The 14,249-nt window shown below is 48.7% G+C and overlaps 1 protein-coding gene across 1 annotated transcript; it reads left to right on the top strand.

Annotated features, from left to right (window-relative positions):
* Positions 1 to 49: 49 nt before the first annotated feature.
* LOC117865748 (putative glycerol-3-phosphate transporter 1) lies at positions 50 to 4,406 on the top strand. Its single transcript, XM_034749996.2, has 3 exons — positions 50 to 567; positions 1,055 to 2,105; positions 3,532 to 4,406. Exons 2-3 carry the CDS (start codon positions 1,148 to 1,150, stop codon positions 4,092 to 4,094), a joined length of 1,521 nt encoding a protein of 506 aa, XP_034605887.1. The 5' UTR covers positions 50 to 567; positions 1,055 to 1,147; the 3' UTR covers positions 4,095 to 4,406.
* The last annotated feature ends 9,843 nt before the right edge of the window (positions 4,407 to 14,249 follow it).

Raw genomic sequence — 14,249 nt, 5'->3', positions numbered from 1 at the left:
CGTGGCATACATCACTACAGCAGCAATCATCTGCGTTGATTTGTACTCTATACGAGTTACAATGAGCATTGTAAGGAGTCACGGTAGTCGGTAGGTGAGACAGGTTTATTTACACACGAAGTTTCTACCATGACTCCATCAGGGATTCAAAACTCAGAATCCCATGATAGGATAGGAAAATAGTTATTATTCATGAATCATTTCACACTGAAGCTTCCCTGTCTCAATCAGATATGCAGTAATAACCATGTCCGTGTTTTAGTGAGATTGATCTTTTAGGATCACAAAAGACCAACACGTGTGTGATGTTTGTGTCCATCAGAACCAGTGATTTGCTGCTAGAGCAAACTGGTTGCCTCTAGAAAAGGAAGGGGATGGTAGGGGCCCCAACAAACCCCTGGCCCTGGGCGAGGAGAGAAACGCCAAGCCCTGTACTGGCCACCCCGGCGGGCCATAAGCTCCTGATCCCTCGAGGAAAGCCACAACTGCGGCGCTCCCAGAAGCTGCCCTCCGCATTGCCCCCTCCCCCTCGATCGGACCTCTTCATAAGAGCCGCATCTCATGGAGGTAATCGGTTGGCGTTATGTTTTCCTTTCTTGCAAGTATAGGTTTCTGGTAGGTGTTCAGGCAGTTTTGATGAGATAATGAGATAAGTCCTATTTTTGGTTCTAGTTATAAATTTGCCTTCTAAAGGACGATTCAAATTGATTGATCTGGGATTCAAATCCACTTCGGGGTTGAACAACTTGTTTAATCCTAGAGCAGTGCAAAAGGATTGCCCGCAATTTAGCAGGCCTAACTTCTTGTATATCTTTCCCGCAATTAAGATTGGACTTTGGCCAATGACTGATTCAAAATGGACATAGTCGCATTAATAATGAGTCTTGTTTTATAAGGGGAAAAAAGCCGAATCACTACTGTACACGGATTAGTCCCATTAGTTGTATTTCCTTTTGAATTGCTCCATACGTGATAATACATCAATTATGTTTTTTTTAAAAAAAGGTACCGAATCACTACGGGAATTTCTGATGTTTTGTGTTCGCCCTTGTAGATGCTAGTCAGTTTCTTCAAGGCTCTAGCATTGCAGAGGAGCTGAATTCTGCTTCGCTCATCTGTTCCAATCCAACTAAACACAGCAGTAACAATGCGTAGCACAAAACCTCCTGGGATTCATCTTTTCGTGTGTGTTCAGGGAAGTTCTCTATCTCTTAGGACATGCCAGGCCCTTGTCTTGGTATTGACATTCTTTTCATACGCTAGCTACCATGCAGCAAGGAAAACCACTAGTGTTGTTAAAGGTGTTCTTGATCCTAAGACGTCAAAGCCAGGCTTGTTGCACTGGCCTAGATGCTTGAATATTGGTAAATTGCATACTGCTGAGAGCCAAACGGTGCTCTATGGTGGTTGGGCACCATTTGATTCCAGAAATGGCACTGCATTGCTTGGGGATGTTGATTTGGCATTTCTCGCAATTTATGCAATTGGCATGTTCTTTGTTGGCCATATTGGTGACAGAGTGGATCTGAGGAACCTTCTGACAATTGGAATGATAGGAACTGGTTTGTTCACGGCTGCTTTTGGAGCTGGATACTGGCTGAATATACACAACTTCTACTATTTCTTGGGCATTCAATTGATTGCTGGCCTGTTTCAGTCAACTGGGTGGCCCTCAGTGGTAGCAGTTGTCGGCAATTGGTTTGGGAAGAAAAAGAGGGGACTAATCATGGGAATTTGGAATGCTCATACTTCTGTAGGGAACATATCAGGCTCTCTGATAGCAGCTGCTCTCCTGAAGTTTGGGTGGGGCTGGTCATTTGTTGTTCCTGGTGTTATGATTGCATTAGTTGGGCTCATTGTGTTTCTGTTCTTGCCTTCTGGCCCTGAGGCTATTGGATCTGAGGATGACCATTTGAATGATTCTGGTAAGAATGAAATAGGCACCCCTTTATTGGAAGGACAGACAGAAGTAACAGAAAAGCCAGTGGGATTCATTGAAGCATTGAGAATTCCTGGAGTAGTGCCATTTGCTCTCTGCCTGTTTTTCTGCAAGCTAGTCGCCTACACGTTCCTATATTGGCTTCCTTTCTATATTAGCCACACAGGTTGGTGAAACTAATCATGCAATTTGTCTTTTCTTTTTCTTGTCACGAGAATAGCCATAGTTTAGTTTGTACTGCATAAAAATGACTGCTTATTTGGCCTTTAGTTGGGATGTGCACATGATATGAGTATATGATGTTTTGATGCAATAGGATTTTAGGGAACAGTGTTTGAAGAGAGACAATGGAGACAACAAGATATAGCACCGAACAAACTGATAGTAGATATTACGCAACCTTACATGCCATCAATTATCAAGTACTTATTAGACGGAATCATTAATGAGATACTTTTTAGGCTGGGATCTAGCAAAAACCTAAACAACTAATCCCACTATTTATGTCAACAATTGTAGTTTATTACGTACTTCTATTGAGGCAAAATAGGCGTTTTGGTCCCTCAATTTTGTCTTCGGGGTCAAGTTCGTCCCTCAACTTTCAGATTGGCCAATCTAGTCCTTCAACTTTGCTATTTGGGTCAAACTTGTCCTTGTGATGACATGGCGCTCCATTTTGACATAAGACTATGTACGAAAAGTCCTTTTTACCCTTGGTTCTTTTTTTCCTCCTCAATTTCCATGCGTTGCCTTTTGTGCTGAACATGCTATGACCTTTGCTCTTCCTTGCTCCGTCCGTCCGTCATAGATCACGTGATGTGATCGATCGATTGATGTGTGTCCAATGCAGTGCAGCCTTAACTAGTGACCAGTTGACTGCTAGCAAAGCCAGCCGTGGATGGAGGATTGGAGGTCGACACTGGCTGCCCAACAACGGTTCATTTGCTGGTTTCAGCTAGCAATATCGTTGCTGGTTCCATTCGATGCGTTTGTGCTGCAATATCGTGGCAGATACTAGATCTCACACTATTATTTATTTTCGTTTTCTTCATCTCAGTTAGGAAAAGAAAGGAAGTTGAGGGGAAGAATGAGACAAGGGCAAAAAAGACTTTTCGCATTAGTCTCATGCTATTATGGAGCGCCACATCAGTACAAGGACAAGTTTGACCTAAAAATAAAAGTTGAGGGACTAGATTGGTCGATTTGAAAGTTGAAGGACGAATTTGACCCTTGTGGAAGAGTTGAGGGACCGAACCGCCTATTTTGCCTTCTATTAATTGTGTCATTTCGTTGGCATTATGACCAATGGAAGGCCGAAGTTTCTGGTATAACCTCAGCTATGATGGTAATCATGACAGAGTATGAATGTATGATGTCTGCGAAGTTTGTGCTTAGCTGTTAAAAAAGCTAGTGCAACATGCACATCTTAGTATGCTAATTAAAAAAGCTAGTGCAACATGCACATCTTAGTATGCTAATCTGTGGTGTTGTGATCCAGTACTGCTGCTGCACATCATAAGGGTTTGAACAACTGACTTCAGTCTTCTGTATCTATTAACTAACTGATTTACCATCTTGTTTCTTCCTCCCAGCTGTTGGTGGAAAATATTTGTCAGACTCGACTGCTGGAGCGCTATCAACGTTGTTTGATTTAGGTGGTGTCATAGGCGGCATCCTTGCTGGCCACATGTCAGACCGTTTGGATGCCCGGGCACTGACAGCAGCAAGTTTCACATTTTCTGCGATACCGACACTGTTCTTCTACCGCATATACGGGAGCATCTCGCTTTGCTGGAACATCATCCTAATGTTCATCACCGGCATGCTCGTGAATGGCCCTTACGCGCTCATAACCACCGCGGTCTCTGCAGACCTCGGAACACACAGCTCCCTGAGAGGCAACTCCAGGGCATTGGCAACTGTGACGGCAATCATAGACGGGACAGGCTCAGCTGGCGCTGCAGTTGGTCCCTTGCTGACGGGTTACATCTCTGCTAAGAGCTGGACTGCGGTCTTCACAATGCTGATGGTTTCTGCCCTCGTTGCAGGGCTGCTGTTATCAAGGCTGGTCATGGCTGAGGTTTCTGCGAAGCTAGAATCCCAGAGATCGGCAGCAGCAACTGGTCTGCCTGTGTCCTCTGTAGAGGAAGCTTAGGCTGGAGATAACTGAATTGCTTACGCTTTCCTGGAGATTCCAAAATGGTGAAACCCTCAAAATGTTAGACCTGAGCTGGTAGTCCATGTTTCTTGTGTATAGATAGCATTCTTTGTCAAGTTTGTTTACTACAGGATTTCGAGGCATATTTGGGAGTTGTGTGAATGATTGTTGGAAAAAAGAAAAGAAAAATGGAAGTCGTAGTCAACAATATGTGATGATTGGATTCACATCGGATGTTCGAATGCTAATTAGAAGGACTAAACATAAGCTAATTACAAAACTAATTGCAGAACCCCTATGCTAATTCGCGAGACGAATCTATTAAGCATAATTAATCCATCATTAGCAAATGGTTACTGTAGCACCACATTGTCAAATCATGAACTAATTAGGCTTATTAGATTCGTCTCGCGAATTAGACTCCATCTGTGCAATTAGTTTTGTAATTAGTCTATGTTTAATACTCCTACTTAGCATCCAAACATCCGATGTGACAGGTGCTAAACCCCCCCCCCCCCCCGCATTTCTAAGTGCTCGCAATGCTAAAAAATGGCTACGGCATTGGCACGGCAGCTGCTCCACCCTCCTGCTGGAAGGTCTGCTGACAGTGCCCTTGACTCTGGCCTCTAACTTTTTTGGGCAGTGGTCAGTGCTGCTGATGCGCATGAAGAAGTTAAGACTCCGAACTGACGCATTGCTACTGCCCGGTTACAGCCTCGAGCATCCTGCACTTCCAAGTTCCAAGACATATTTAACGATCTGAACATCTGATCACAGCATTACAATTTACACAACGGATCAATGGTAGCTCTTGTCCTCATGTTTTGGTTCGCCATAATACTCCATTGCTTGCTTGTTCACAACATATGGCGTCATCAACTATCCCCACGGGCTTCCCCGTGGCGGCTTCGAAGACGCCGGGGACGGGACGCGCACGCCGTTGTGTGTGTTTTGGGTTGTTGGGCTTGTGGGCCGATTGCGCCGAGCGGCAAGGGAGGTGGGCCGAGCCGGTTGGACAAATTCGCTTAGAACTGGGGACGTAAATTTAAAGAACAAAAAGGAAGCCATTTTCCTGTCAGGGGCAGGCTCTGCAGAAGGGACTGAGTATCACATTTGATTTCTTGAACAGATAAAGTCCCAGCAGTAGCAAAAAGGTAAACATCCTCCTCCTTTTTTTGTTCTAAAGCCAACAGCCTTGTTTAAGAGCATTTCACAGTGAACAACCAAAGGTCTCTCTCTCTGTCTCTCCCATAGACGCGTCCCATTTAAATACAGCACGCAAGCAGGAGTGCATGGGTCACTCAATTGAAGGTGGGATGTTATATTTTACAAGGTAACGACGGGGCAGTCTTCATACAGAAGGAAACGAGGAATATATTCCCCCTGTGTGTCGATCGCGTATACCGCCTGCCCTTTCCACAAAGCAGCGTCCGTAGTACATTCCAGGTGGAGCGCAAATAAATAAAAGTTTTTCTACGCGACAGTTCCCGAAATTCCTCGCTTTGCTAGTGACAGCTTCCTAGGCTCCACCACGCGTATAGTCTCCTCCTGCAAGAAACGAAACCGGCCCCGCGCGCGCGCATCCATCCATCAACGGGTGACCTCCCCGTCAGCTTCACCACCATCTCTCCGCCTCTCCCTGTGAATGACTGCTGGCTCGCGGTGAAGATGGAGCTACCGGAGGGCCTCGTCGATCCATGCGCAGGCAGACCGATCGGAGGCCCGGGCGGGCGGCAAACGTCGCGTGCGCTGCGCTGGCCTTCGCCGCCCTTATCCCGGGCGGCCCATGTCCACCGCACATCGAAAAAAGCTAGGCAAATGATGGGTGTGGATGGGATGATGGCGAGAGCTGCGAAATCGAGAGGCCGAGAGCGACGCGCGGCGGAACATGGATCACACTCTCGCTCGATCCATCAACAGCGGCGATCTCTTTCATTCTCTGCCGGAGGAGATCAGGGAGAATGAGCGAAAAAGCCTCGTACGCGCGCGCCCAGGTCGACGTGGAGGGAGAGCCGGCCAGGCAGCAGCTAGCTAGGTAGCTAGCAAGCCGGGCGTGCCACCGATCGATGTGACTGCTGGGCCGATGAGCTAGCTTGGAAGCGTAGAAGAAACCCGTTGGCCATATCGGCTAGCTACTCTGACCTGAGAGAGACGAAAACGCAATCCAAAGCAGGAGGTGACAGGAACATGCGGTGCAGTGCAGTGCAGGTGGAGAGGGACGGGCACTCGCGCGGCGATCTCCGGTTTGTTTTGTTGCTGCTGTTTTTGGCTGCCGCCACAACTCGGCGAGAGGCGCCCGCGCCCGCGCGTGGCCCGTGTTGGGTGAAAGCCTGAAAGGTGCCACGAGTTTTTTTTGCTTGTTTGTTGGCTTGTGGTGCTGGGAGTTGACCCTGCCTCTTGGTTAGTTTGTGTGGACGGCGCTAACATCTACCTGTGTTCAATCTCGACTCCATCGGGCACTTCGCTGACAGAACATGGACACCTTTTTATTTCTTAAAACACACATAGTAAATGTTCTTTTAAGAGTAAATAAACCTTGGAACAGATCAACAGAAGTATGTCTTCTATTGCGGCGACGTGTTCAGGGATTTGCCGGGCGAGGAGCAGGGTGACACAATCTACACCCAAAAAGAAATCAGTCGTTGATCAATACAGTATAAATTGATGACTTTCCCGCCTTCCTTTCTGTTCGGACACAATCGATCGATCTACCATCATTCTAAACTCCAAAGACCAACAGAAAGATAGAGCAGAGGACCACGCGATCGAAATGGCGAGGAGATTGCATGCAGAGGTGTCCTGTTTCACGGCACAGCCCAAGGTGCAGACGACGACGGAGCATGAGCGCAACGCCCATTGGGCCCCCTCTATTTATCCCTTTCCGAGCACACAGCTTTTCGACGAGCGAGCATGATGAGTGCGTTCTCTCGGCCTCGGGGACGGCAAGTTGGTGAAAAGATTTCGTTCGTGGGAGGGAAAAAGAAGCTAGCGTTTGCCCTACGCGCGCGTGCAATCGGCCATCGGCCAATACGGGTGAGAGAGACTGGAGTGTGACCTTACATAATATTTGGTTATCTTTTCTAACTTTCTTGACCAATGACCATGCAACCAATCCCCCCACCCCCCCCAAAAAAAAGGAGGAGAAACTACCCTTGTCCTCCCGTTCTCAGTGATTGACGTGGCCATGTTCAGTTAAACTAGCCCACTAATTCGAGTCTATGTTAGCATTACTTTGAGAGCTTTTTAATTCTCTCTTTTCTTTTGTTGACCTTACCAAGTTAAAAACCGGCAAAGTTTTGAGGAAAGTGTGGGGGCGGCTGGTGCATTAACCTTGGGGCTCCGAACTCTGAAGCCTATGGCCCGGCGGCCGAGCGGGCAAGCCCCTTTACCTTACGCATGAAGAGTGGTATCGGTATCGCAATCAGACCTCACCCCGGGTCCTTATCCAAGTTGTACACGATGTGATCTCTCCTCCCTCCCTTTTGCAAAGGCCCCCTGCATTATTACAGCACTTTGCGAGCAGTACGTGGGTGGAGACCGACATGCCCGAGCCCTACACGACGTACGCTGCTGGCCCTCTCTCTCTCTCTCTCTCGTGCCCAGCTGCCCATACGCTGACGAGAACGCGTCGTGGTGCAATACAGACTGTGAATGGACGGCGGCCTCTTTTCTCGCCCTACACGAACGATCTCGATGCAAAGGCTGCAGAGACGCAACGACGGCACAGCTCGGCTGCCGCCGGCCCGGCCGCTTTCTGCCGCCCGGCGCGCTTTACTCCTCTCTCTCTCTCTCTTTTCCGTTAGCCATCATGCCATGAGAGGGGAGATCGACGGGCACAAAAAGCTCGCAGCCTTGGTTGATAAGGACAAGGGAGCCCTTTCGCTATTCTGCTTTGGTGCAAAGGCCTGATCGCGTGTTCCTCTCCTCCTTTCGATTCTCCTCTCCGTCCCACTTCGCACACCGTTTTTTTAGTTTTTGACCATATACCCATCCTTTTATGTTCGGTTATTAGAAGACGCAGACGTACGCACACACGACATGTTGCACTCAGACCCGTAACCCCGCACGTCTGAAACCGTTGAAGCCAAGTGATCGCATCCACCACGCTATAGCTGCTGTGACATTAGCGTGACTTTGATTATTGGCCGGCCCTAATGTAATCAGTCACTGACGGCTCACTTTACTCTTGACCTGAGGACGTGCATGTGCCTCTGATGTAATGTCATGCACAAGTTAGATTTGCCGCGGCACCAGGCCATGTGACCGCCTTTGCCACCACGTCTAACCAGGCTGCGGGATACGCTCTGCAGCTGCTTTGCAGGTTGGGCCAGGCAGCATATGCGTCGTAGCTTTCCAGCAGGTCGAGCGAAACACGGTTCAGGCAGGCCGCAAGCGTATCGCCGGATCATCGATCACCGTCTGATAGAGTGGTGATCCGCTGTGCTTTCACGGGCTCAACCTTGGGCGAATTGGCGGCTTTTGTCCAAACAAGCGTCCTGCCTTTTTGCAGTTCTGCTGGCCCCCATCGCTCTTCGCGACAGAGTGGTACAGTATCGTTCCCTAAGATCTCCTCTGTTTCCATTTTTTGGCGTAAAGCAAAGCGAGAGTACAGTCGACAGACAGGATTAAATAAAATGTGCATCGTCGTGAAGAAAAGCAACCGTGTGCATCCAATGGTTAAGCCGCCAACACGATCACTTCAGCTTCTACCCTTTTCCCTAGGACTTTATCGATCGTTTCAGTCACAGTCAGCTCGGTGTGTGTGAGCTGAAAGAGAGGTGACCATTAGATCATTTCAAAGCCAGATTGTCAAGGCAGCAGGCGTTCTTGTTTTCAGATGTTCTATCTGAACAGAACCTGCCATCCATGTACGAATACAGTCCCAAAGGGGCAACGAACAGAAACTCTGAAACTGCACCAGGATGGATTTCCGACTCGTTCAACCGGTTATGTTTGGTAGAAACACAAGTTGGGGTTCTTTTTTCCATTTCTGGGCACCCAGAAATGAGGTGTCGTCGCCGTCGACGCGATCCCGGAGACCTCTCGCACGCGCTACCTGACGGCGCGCCATTAAGAGCTAGGCAACACCGACGTAACTGTGTGCGTGTCGATGTCGTCCAAGGACATATTCAGCAGCGTAGCCGTGTAGAAATTGGAAATGTCTCACAAATTCAGAGGTCAACTCTAGCACACGGTTATTTCCTTTTTTTTTTCTAGCTACTGGTTGTTGACTTTTACTACTCTGAAACCTTTGGCGATCGAGACGTTCTTTGCGGTCTTCCTAAAGCCATGATCAAGCTAGAATGTCGTAAATCACACCCGCCGCAAAAAAAGGAGGGGGGGTTCCCGTATGGATGTAACAGACCACCAATGCGTCAACGTTAGGCCGGTGTATATCCCCTCTGTGTGGAAGGTGCAGGTGCCGCCTAGAGTCCAAGTTTTCCTTTGGTTATTATCACACAACAAGGTAATGACGGTGGATAATCTTTTGAAAAGAAACATAATAAAACCGGCCAAATGTCAGTTCTGTGAGGAAAATGAAACCATCCAGCATCTGTTCTTTGAGTGTGTAACAGCTAAAGCCATCTGAGCATTTGTTAACTCCTTTACACATGTCTTGATTACAAATTACACAGAGCTGGCTAGTAAATGGGTGTGTGACAAAAAAATATAGTATGACCAATAGCATCTCTGCAGGAGTTTGCTGGGGTATTTGGCTAATAAGGAATGATATGAATTTTCGTGAACAGATTTGGGTGGACATAAAGATGGTGCTAAAGAAGATATGGAAATGCATGACAAACTGGAAGCCAATTAATGTACGTGGGAGACCAGCTGGAGGACATGAGCCGATGGCTCAGCTTCGTGGAGAAAGCCCTCAAGACCCCATTGACAATAGGCGCTCCATGAAGAAGATCAAAATAGGTGCGATGTGGCTGCTTGCTTGAGCCTGCAGGAAGTGGCTCATGCGACTCCCACGAGGGAGACAAACTGCTATGTCTGTCTCAGAATCTGCGAATGGTGCTTATATGTTGTGTTCGATCAGTGTGTTGCCTGGTACTGCAGGGTAGCTAGGTAGAGTGCTGATCTGGTTATCTCAAAACATGTAAACGCTTAAACGGTGAATTCGGTGCCTTGTTTTTATAAAATGGGGCAGGGCAAGATGCCTGTTACTCTAAAAAACCAATGCGTCAACGTGGGGGCGGGAGGAGGAGGAGCGGCAGGCCGGCAGCAGCTTCGTTCCCTAGCCTGCAAGGAAACGACCCCGTGCGCTCTTCCGGCGATCCCACTCCTCCCGGGCCGATCCGGAGTGGCACACCGCAGCACGTTGCCCGCGAGCCAGGAAACGCACAATCCTACTGGTTTTTTTTTTCTCGGGCTGGAACAAGCCAACGGACCAACAACTCGTGATGCGCTGCTACCGTGGACGACCTAAACAAACATAGGGAGGAACAGGAACAACGCCACGGGCACGCGAAAAACTAAACATGTCGTTAGAACCCAGCACGCACACCGTCACCGCAGCGGACGAACGGGGATCGCGTGGAGCGGGCGGGTAGGCTCCTGCCCGCAGCACGTACCCCTTTTCCTCCTCCCCCCACGCCACGAGATTTGATCTCGCCGTCCTTTTGGAACGTCCATCCAAAGGCGAAAGCAAAGGCCGCCTCTTTTGCGAAAAGCCAAGCCCCCCGCCGGGGTCCCCTCCCCTCCCCCCCGCCTGGTCCTGGAACGCAACGAAACGAACCATATCGCCAACCAAACCAAAGTCCAAAACCCACCTTGCTTTTCGCCTCCGCGCATTGCGTCACCCGCCCGCGGCCGCGCTCTACGCAGCTACGCTGGGGAGAGGAGATAGCAAGCGCGTCGCCGCCCGCCCGTCCCCCGCTGTCGCCGCCCGCCCGTTCCGTCCAATCCAACTGTTCAGCCCTGTTTCCGCAGCGGCAGAGGAAAGAGGAGAAAGCCCGGAGCCCCTGCCGCGAGCGAGAGATCACGTCGTGTCCGCGTGCCCCTGCCTGCCGCGCGCGCCGGCCGCTCCGGAGCACGGCGGGCGCGCGCCCGCAGTGCACGGTGGTAGTAGCAAGTAGTGTGGGCGTGGTCCTGGCAGCCGGCCAGGCCATCAGGGGCGCCCACGCCTCACGGCCCGGTCCGGGTCCGTGCTGCTGCCGTGTGTTACGTGTGCGTGTGCGTCGAGTCACCACTGCTCCGCCCGCCAGCCCAGTCCCCCGCTGGCCACTGTACGTGGGGCTGGCCGGGAGGATATCGGCGCGTATCTGCCCTCCATGGCTCGGTCTCTCTTGGGAGGGAGCCAAGGGGGCCCCTGGAGTATGGCGCGTGGACCCCCTGCAAGTGCGCCCCCTCGCTGTGCTGTGCTGACGGCTGACGATGACCCTCGGTCCAATCGACGGACACTTCACGAGGCCGTGTCCTGACCTGGAGGCTGGAGTGACCTGCTGCTCGGTGCTCACCGAGGTCTTCTCTCCGGCAGCCCGGCTCCGAGATCACCCAATTTTGCTGTCAGGAACTATACACAAGGGAACTTGGGCGGAACTGATTACTGATACAAGAATTCTGCAGGAGAACAGAGCCATTCGTCCAGAGTTGCTTTGCGAATTGGGGGTTCTTACTACAGAACGTTGGCTTGGGATTTTCATAAAAACTAAATTAAAATTGGCTTGGAGCTGCCATCAGCTAGTTCGTTAGGTAGACCGTTTGCATCCGTGCGGACACTGCGACTGATTTGGACCTTGTACTAACTATAAAACCACACTAGGCTGCCTTGATAAAAGGCCTCTACCGGAGACACCACACCAGACCAGAAGCCCTAGGGTCCCCCGAAATTCAGCGTGCCCTGACTCGAGGCCTCCTTTTCCTCAACCTACACCACACTGCTAACAGCAACGGGACAGTGGGCAGCAGGCAGCTCGTCTCTACTCTCTACAGGGCCGGGTTGGAGAAACCGATGCGAGATGGTTGCTGGACGAGAGCGGCGGGTCATACTGTACTAGTGTACTAGCATTCTACTAGCAAGCAAGCAAAAGTACATTAGCTTGAAAAGAATGGATCGTCGCTGTGCTAAGCTCCTTGGATTAGCGAAAAGGCCTCCAGAGTGGCACTTGGCGTTTGTGCATGCATGCAATGCAGCGGCGCGCGAGGAGAGGACACATGGGGTGGTAGAGGGTAGGGACATGGCGAAATAAACAAATGCGTAGCCTGTCGTCGCCTCCCCGGGGCTTAAGAAAATGGTAGCTGTCAGCTTCATGATCAAGGGCACGTTCTCGTGTAGGAGCGTTGCAGCGAGCCTCTCCCAGATCCTCTGCATCGTCGTCTCTGTGTACATCTCACACTGCTAACGAGACTGTCAAACGAGAACGAAAAACAATCGCGGCAACTCGTGATGCGGTTACACATGTTACATGAAGTGTAAGTACAGTATAACTCTTATAAGACTCTATCGGACTTTTTTTTTCTGTTTGTGAATGATTTTCTATACGAAAAATGTAAAATCGTGTGTTTGATGTTGGTTTTTTTTTAAATGTTTTTTTCTATATGTAATGTAAGCGGCAAATTCACGTGTTCCAAACTTCCAATCCGACCGACCTCTAAACCCACCCAAGCAAACCGTGAACTTTCTCTAGCGCAAAGGATCCTGCCAGGGAGAAGAAAAATGTTAGCTCACCATGTACTCCCCTGCTGTCATGCATGTAACATGTAGTAGTACTCCAGTTTCCAAGCTTTTCAAATCCTAGATTTGTTCGAGAAAAACCATCTTCTCAACTGGTACCACCAGTACAGCTGAGAAGTTTTTTATAAGGTAAGCGGATGGAAGCCAAGGCAAACGCATGGCAGGCGATCATGAACATGAAGGCAAGAATGTGAAACAGTGTAGGGAGGCAGGAGCCAGGAGGGGACACGGCCATGTGAGCGATAAGCAGGAGATGAAACTGGACCTGAAATAATCGTGCCGGTTTTCTTGTCCGGGCCTTTCAGAATTCTTTTCCCCGGTATTTCTAATCAGCCAGTAGCAGGTAAGATAAAATAGTTGTGAAATATTTTCTAATCAGAGGTAGGACATATCACATGATGGCACTGGTACAGACTTATATATATCTTGCAAGCAGTAGATGAGAATAAAAAAGAACTCAGATGTCTCCAAGAGTACCAAAAGCCAAAAAAGAAAACATGTCCGGATGCCGGCTCTAAACTTTAGCAGTGTCACATCGGATGTTCGGATGCTAATTAGAATGATTAAGTATGAACTAATTATAAAACTAATTGCAGAATCCTGTGCTAATTCGCGAGATGAATCTATTAAGCCTAATTAATCCATCATTAGCAAATAGTTACTGTAGCACCACGTTGTCAAATCATGGACTAATTAGACTTAATAGATTCGTCTCGCGAATTAGACTCCATCTGTGCAATTAGTTTTGTAATTAACATATGTTTAATACTCCTAATTAGTATCCGAACATCCGATGTAACATGTGCTAAAGGTGTATCCAAACACCCCCTTATTGTGCCCACCGCCCAGTAAACGCTAAAGGCATGCCTTGTACTCCCTTCGTTCTAAATTACTGCTCATTTTAGATGCTCATTTTAGATTTTCTAGATACATAGCAAATAGCTTTTCTAGATACATAGCTTTTGCTACGTATCTAGACATAATACATATCGTGGTGCAGAGCAAAAGCTATATATCTAGAAAATCCAATTTGAAACGGAGGGAGTAGTACTTATTTGAGTTTTGGTTCAAGAGCAGTCAATACATTCCCACAATCGAGTTGAGTACACCAAATCTTCATTGCAAACAAGATACGCCAAGGGCCACAAACAAGGAAACCAACAAGCTGACCTAAGCGCTTTCACTGAGAAAACCTTCTTGTGCTGCGGGTTCTACAAAGTGACAAGTGAAATCTGACCCTTCCCTCATGAATAAAACGTATGTGGTTGTCTTTTGTGCTTGCTATGCTCTACTAATCCACTACTCTACTGGCATCAAGTCTATTGCGGAAATATAACAGAACGGTTCGTGAGGTGTGAATCGCTTGTGTTGCTTGCTGTCTACGTTTGGCACATTAGCAAAACAAGCAGCAACTTACATTCTTGCATATGATTCATTTCTTTTTGTTTTGTGTTTAAGGAACACCTTGA

The sequence above is a fragment of the Setaria viridis genome, chromosome 1, assembly GCF_005286985.2.
Source record: "Setaria viridis chromosome 1, Setaria_viridis_v4.0, whole genome shotgun sequence".
Taxonomy (NCBI): domain Eukaryota; kingdom Viridiplantae; phylum Streptophyta; class Magnoliopsida; order Poales; family Poaceae; genus Setaria; species Setaria viridis.
This window is presented reverse-complemented; position numbering and strand designations above follow the sequence as displayed.

Bases quoted from the DNA above. Each gene is read 5' to 3' on its own strand.
- LOC117865748 (XM_034749996.2), top strand. From the start codon at position 1,148: ATGCGTAGCACAAAACCTCCTGGGATTCATCTTTTCGTGTGTGTTCAG. The intron at 2,106-3,531 runs GTTGGTGAAACT...TCTTCCTCCCAG, and splicing joins TTTCTATATTAGCCACACAG to CTGTTGGTGGAAAATATTTG.